At 42.9% G+C, this 6,631-nt stretch overlaps 1 protein-coding gene across 1 annotated transcript in view; it reads left to right on the forward strand.

Annotated features, from left to right (window-relative positions):
• The window catches only part of LOC103460568 (PR domain zinc finger protein 12-like), a 6,008-nt gene extending 586 nt beyond the window's left edge, over positions 1-5,422 (forward strand). Inside the window, exons 2-7 of the mRNA XM_008402802.1 lie at positions 3-185; positions 915-980; positions 1,105-1,229; positions 2,463-2,618; positions 3,976-4,090; positions 4,229-5,422. Coding sequence (XP_008401024.1) covers positions 3-185; positions 915-980; positions 1,105-1,229; positions 2,463-2,618; positions 3,976-4,090; positions 4,229-4,713 — 1,130 coding nt within the window. The 3' untranslated portion in view covers positions 4,714-5,422. The remainder of the gene's footprint in view (positions 1-2; positions 186-914; positions 981-1,104; positions 1,230-2,462; positions 2,619-3,975; positions 4,091-4,228) is intronic.
• The last annotated feature ends 1,209 nt before the right edge of the window (positions 5,423-6,631 follow it).

Consider the following 6,631-nt stretch of genomic DNA (forward strand, 5'->3'; position numbering starts at 1 on the left):
CCTGGCGGACATCATCACCTCAGACATCCTGCACAGCTTCCTGTACGGCCGCTGGAGGCACGTGCTGGGCGAGCAGCCGCCGCACGCGCACCAGCATCACCTGCAGCACGAGGAGCGAACCGGGCCGAGCGCGAGCCCCAAGACCGCCTTCACGGCCGAGGTGCTGGCCCAGTCCTTCTCTGGAGGTGAGAGTCCGGAACCGGAGAACCAAAGAGTTAATAATAATAATAACAATAATAATAATAATAATAATAATAACAATAATAATAATTATAATTATACTCTGATCGGCCAATTTATATTTTCGGGACTTTAGATGAAAATTTAATTCCGTTTTTATTTTGTATTTATTTTAATAATTTGATTTTAAATGGAAAAAAAAGGAAAATATTTTCTGATTTGATCAGATATTGAAACTTTTCTCAGCATGAAGATGATTTTTTCCTCTGATTTCTGCTTCATTTTCATTTCATTTCGTGTTTGATTCGTTTTGGTTTTTGTTAAATTTCGTTAGAAAAAATTCCAGAGAAAATGTTTCAGTTTCATTTCGTCATTTTTATCGTTTTCTGTCATTTTGACGGAATTTTTTCTGTTTCTCTTCTTAAAGGCGGTTCCGGCTCAACCCGCCGCTCCGGTTCCGGTTCCGTTCTTCTTTTCTACAATCTAAATGTTTTTTTCTGCTTCTGCTAGTTTCGCGGACCGAACCGAACCGAACCGAACCGAACCCTGAGATCCACAGAAACCGAACTTGTCTTGCAGTTTTATTCTTGTTTTTTCCAGTTATTGTCATTTGGTTCCGAACCTCCTGAACTGGGTTCGGCGAGCAGCGGGGCGGCCTGGTGCCGCTGAGCCAGAGCCGAACCTGGTTCTGTTCGGACAGAACCGGATCTAAGTGAAGTTCTGTTTGTGTTCAGAGGTCCAGAAGCTGTCCAGCCTGGTTCTGCCCAGCGAGGTCATCATCGCGCAGAGTTCGGTTCCGGGTAAGCAGAACTTTGAGGAACATTTGATGTTTCCGTGAAACGAAGCAGAGATGAAATTACACGATGTGGAGGTTCGGTTCGGTTCGGTCCGTCCGCAGGCTGATTGGACCTCTGTGTGCTGCAGGAGAAGGACTCGGGATTTTCTCCAAGACTTGGATCAAAGCCGGAACCGAGATGGGTCCATTTACCGGCCGCCTGGTCTCACCGGAACATGTGGACCTGTACAAGAACAACAACCTGATGTGGGAGGTGAGGCCCGGTTCGGTCCGGTTCGGTTTGGTCCGGTTCGGTTTGATCCAGTTAGGCCCGGTCCAGTCAGGGCCGGTCCGGTTCGGTCTGGTTCGGTTCGGTCCAGTGAGGCTCGGTCCAGTCCGTCCTACACACCCCAACCTCCGGTTCTGTTGGCGAATTTCAGGCTTTTCGGAACATCTCAACACTTCCAGTAGAACCAGACAGAACCGAACCAGAACCAGACAGAACCGAACCAGAACCAGACAGAACCGAACCAGAACCGGACAGAACCGAACCAGAACCAGACAGAACCGANAACCGAACCAGAACCAGACAGAACCGAACCAGAACCGGACAGAACCGAACCAGAACCAGACAGAACCGAACCAGAACCAGACAGAACCGAACCAGCTCCGGAAAGATTCTTTAAATGAGCCGAATCTTCCGCGGTTCTTCCCGCTGCAGCAGCGATCGGAACCGGTTCTGGACTTTCATCACATCAGAATATAAAAATATCAGTCAAGTCAAAAAACGGTGCGAAATTTATTTACATGTTTTATTTAAAAAGTTTCTGTAAACATAAATAATAATAAATATAATAATTAAACACAAAGAATCAGCAACAAAATGCAGAAAAATTAATATTTAAAGTTATTAAAACGATTCAGATGAAATAAAAGATTTAACTGATTTTACTTTATGAACATTTCAGCAACAAACTACAGAATAAACTACAGTTCAATAATAACAACAACAACAATAAATATAATAATAATAATAATAATAATAAATATAATAATAACAACAATAATAATAAATATAATAATAAATATAATAATAATAAATATAATAATAATAATAATAATTATTATTATTATTATTATTATTATTATTATTATTATTATTATATTAATAATGAAATTGTTGCAGTAATTGACTGTAAATAATTTTATACTAAAAAAACAAACTTTTGACATTTTTAATTTTTATTAATTTCTCAGCCGTCAGAAAATCTTGAAAAAACTTTCAGCCACTAAGTAAATAAATAAAAGTGATTTTAGTGAAACTAAATAAATTATGTGTTTAATTCAACATGTTTCTCTGGGGACGTTTCATGTTATGACTAAAATATTTATCTCATTAAAATCCAAACATCTGGAACACAAACCGACCGATCGGTTTATCATCGGTTTATCATCGGTTTATCATCGGTTTCTGATGGTTTTCTGATCGGCCCGTTTTGGTCTCCAGGTGTTCAACGAAGACGGGTCGGTCCGGTTCTTCATCGACGCCAGTCAGGAGGACCAGCGCAGCTGGATGACGTACATCAAATGCGCCCGGAACGAGCAGGAGCAGAACCTGGAGGTGGTTCAGGTCGGCAGCAGCGTTTTCTACAAGGCGGTGGAGGTCAGGAAGCAAATACCGATATTATTACTAACCATAACCCTAACACTCAATTATTCCAGTGTTTTCCTTTTGGAGCCAAAACATTAATAAAGAAATAATAATTAGAATAAAACAAATGAAACGTTTTTCTGTTTGGAATTTAAAAATAAATCATTTTCATTCTTCTAAATGTAAATCTATAAATATGGCATCGTTTTCATTTTTTAGCTTTTTAATCTGTGAAAACATGTTTTTTATTTACGAGTTGATTTAGATTCAACATGTTGGTGATTTTTGGCTCTTATTGGTTTCTGTAAAAATTTAATAAATCAAACAATTTAATAAAACTGATTTAATCACAAATCTGGGAAATGAATTATTTATTAAACATCAGCAAACAACCTGGGAATGTAAGGGATAACTTAATAACATTATTATTAATAATATCATTATTATTGCTAATTTTATAACAATATTATAGAAATATTGTTTATTGTCAACCAGTGGAAAAAATCAAGAGCAGCGTTTAAATTTCACTATAGAAAAATATTACATCATCATTATTATTATTATTATTATTATTATTATTATTATTATTATTATGTAAATTACAGAAATAAAAGTAATAAATAATTCAGTCGGTTTGAAGCTGCAGGAAAATCATTTTTACTTCAAATCAAATGTTTTAATTTAACAACAAGTCCAGAGAATTCCGACTCATTCATTCATTCATTCATTCATTCATTCATTCATTCATTCACACAAAAAACTTACTTTAATAAATCAAGTCACTAAATTATTCTAATTAAATTTAAAATGTAATAAAATACATTTAGTTGATTTTTGAAAATAAAAATATAAAAAAATGTTTAAATAAAAAACAAATAAATAAGAAAAAGAAAACAAAAGTCAAAGTAAATTAAACAGCCTAAAGAATAAATTAGTGGTTAATTGTTTTGTAATTAGATCCTAAGAAGCAAAATGTAATTAAATTAGAAATAATTACTGACAAAGAGATTTAAATCTGAATAAACGGAAATAAAATGATATGAAAACATTTTTACGGTGAAATGTTTAAAACGAAAAAGGTGAAATTAAGAGCAGATCCAGAACGTTCCCGCATGGATCGGATCAGGACAGGTGAACGCCTGGAACCGAAACGGTTCTTCCGCTGGTCGGTGGCGCCACCTGCTGGCCGCAGACAGAAAAACATTGAAAACCTGAAATTTACCTGATTTGAAATGATTTAAATTCACCAAATAGAATATTTATGAAATTACCCAGAGTATGTTTCAGCTTCATAATAAGTCATATTATTATATTTTAATAATAATCCATATTATATTGTATTTGAATAATAATCCATATCTGCGCGCAGACCATCCCTCCGGACCAGGAGCTGCTGGTCTGGTATGGAAACTCCCACAACACATTCCTGGGAATTCCTGGGATTCCAGGCGCCGACGAGGAGCAGGGAAAGAAAACCAAAACCGGTAACTGAACAGTAGAGATGAGCTCGGACGACATTTCAGAACCAGAACCAGAACCGGAACCGCCGGTCTGGTTCTGGTTCCGGCAGGTCAGGTTTTGATGATCAGCAGGTCTGGATGTTCTTCTTCTCCTGCTTCCAGATGATTTCCACACCTGTGAAGGCTCCTCCTCCTCCTCCTCCTCCTCCGCCTCCTCTTCCTCCTCCGCTTCCTCCTCCAGTCTAGGGCGCATGCGCTGCGTCATCTGTCACCGCGGTTTCAACTCCCGCAGCAACCTGCGCTCGCACATGCGCATTCACACGCTGGACAAGCCGTTCGTCTGCCGCTTCTGCAACCGCCGCTTCAGCCAGTCGTCCACGCTGCGGAACCACGTCCGGCTGCACACCGGGGAGCGGCCCTACAAGTGCCACGTCTGCCAGTCGGCCTACTCCCAGCTGGCCGGGCTGCGCGCGCACCAGAAGAGCGCGCGGCACCGACCCAGCGGGGACGCGGGCGCGCCGGTGGGCGGCGTGGTGGTGGTGGGCGGCCCGGGGGTCCACTCGCCCCCGCCGGCCCACCCCCCGCAGCTGACCGCGGTGCCTCACCCCGCCTCCATGGTCCACCACATCCCCGCCATGGTGCTGTGAGCCAATCAGGGCCGGCGATGTGGTCAGCTGACCAATCATCGAGCACAAGCTGACCGAAGATTTCTGCACAAACACAGGTCCAGTTGGTGTTGATGAGCCCGGTTCTGTTTGATGATTAAAACGTTAAAACAGATCAAATGATGATCAGCCCATAAAATCCTAGAACTGAATAAATAAACTCCTTTTATTGATTATTAATCATTTTCCTATAAACTAATATTTATCAGACGCTCAGAGTCCGGACCCGGTTCCGACCGCCCAGCTGCATGATGACCAGTTCTGTTGATGTTGTGTTTGCGTTGCATGCTTGGTTCCTGTTGAAGGTCGTGATGTTGCAGAGACAGAACCGCAGGTCCAGAACCGCAGGTCCAAACCCGCAGGTCCAGAACCGCAGGTCCAGAACCGCAGGTCCAAACCCGCAGGTCCAGAACCGCAGGTCCAGAACCGCAGGTCCAAACCCGCAGGACGTCTGGTCCAGGAGGCCTGAGCTGCCGGGTCTCCAGGCTCAGATTCTCCTGCCAGAACCTTTCAGACGTTTTGACACAAAGTTACTGGACGTCGGTTCTGAAACGGCTCAGCTTGTGGAAGAACATGAGATGAACTCTGCCGTCACTTTATTTCATGAAATGTATCAAACTGTATCTGTACATAAAGGATGTTATGACTTCTATAAACGATTATAAAGTCCTAATAAAGTTTTTCTCCTCGACTCGGTTCTCTGGACTTTTCCTGGCGCTTCAGAGGTTCCACCAGAACAGAACCTCCAACACAGGATGAGCGAGTCCAGTCCGTCTGCCTAGTCAAAGTCTAGTCCGGTTGGTGAGGTATGACTGCTAATCGACCTCTGACCTCTGATCGTCCAGGTCTGGGTTTGGTTTGAATGTGAACGCCAAGTGGACCAGAGACCACTCCAAAWGCAGGAAGTGGACCACAGCGCAGGGCATTCTGGGTAACCGAAGCTAACATGCTAGCCTAGCGCTAGCAGCAGAAATGGCTCCTGGTCTTTAGCCTAAAGAGAAATCCTCCAACTGCAGCACATTGCATTCTGGGTAAATCCAACCAAAGCTAACCTGTTAGCCTAGCGCTAGCAGCAGAAATGGCTCCTGGTCTTTAGCCTAAAGAGAAATCCTCCAACCGCTAAAATCCTCCATCTTGTTTCCATCTGGTGAAGAAGGAAGTTGCTCTCAGTGTCTTCAGAGGTTTTTGTGTCGTTTCCTTCAGTGGTTCTTGGTGCAGCGCCCCCACAGGCCAGGAGGGGAACAGGTTGGTTTGACTCAGAGCAGCTGGAGGTGGAGCAGATGTTCTGGTTCCAGTAGAACCGGGTCAACTGACTGAAGGAGGGAAAACATCCTGAGATGCGTCCCCATCATTCCTGAATCAAATGGCTGAATTCCCTCATGAGCTCTGCAGAGGAGATGAGGGAAGAGCAACCCATTCATTTTATTCAGGTTGCTGGTTGAAGTTGCTGGTTGAAGTTGCTGGTTGAAGTTGCTGGTTGAAGTTGCTGGATGAAGTTGCTGGATGAAGTTGCTGGATGAAGTTGCTGGGTGGTAGATCTCCAGGACTGGACCTGGACCTCCTGGTCTAACATAAACAGGAGGTCCAGATTTGAGAACTAAATGTCTGCAGCCTGAACCACAGAGGGATTTTCCTCCAGATCCTGTTGGGAACATTTCAATCCCCTTCTGGCTCAACGCAAACATTCCTGGGTCCCCATGTGAGCCGACCCAGTCGTCTTCTGGAGAGGTTCTGTCTGGAGCTGCAGGTGAGAAACGAGTTCTGAGGTCCAACCTGAACCAGGGAGAACCTGCAGGAGGTTTAACACTTTGAATGTTCCTGAAGAGATGCAACTTTTATGTAGCATGAAAATGACCTGGGAGCAGGAGGTTCAGTTACTACAGGAGGTTCATTTACTACA

This window comes from Poecilia reticulata, unplaced genomic scaffold (assembly GCF_000633615.1).
Source record: "Poecilia reticulata strain Guanapo unplaced genomic scaffold, Guppy_female_1.0+MT scaffold_257, whole genome shotgun sequence".
NCBI classification, from domain to species: domain Eukaryota; kingdom Metazoa; phylum Chordata; class Actinopteri; order Cyprinodontiformes; family Poeciliidae; genus Poecilia; species Poecilia reticulata.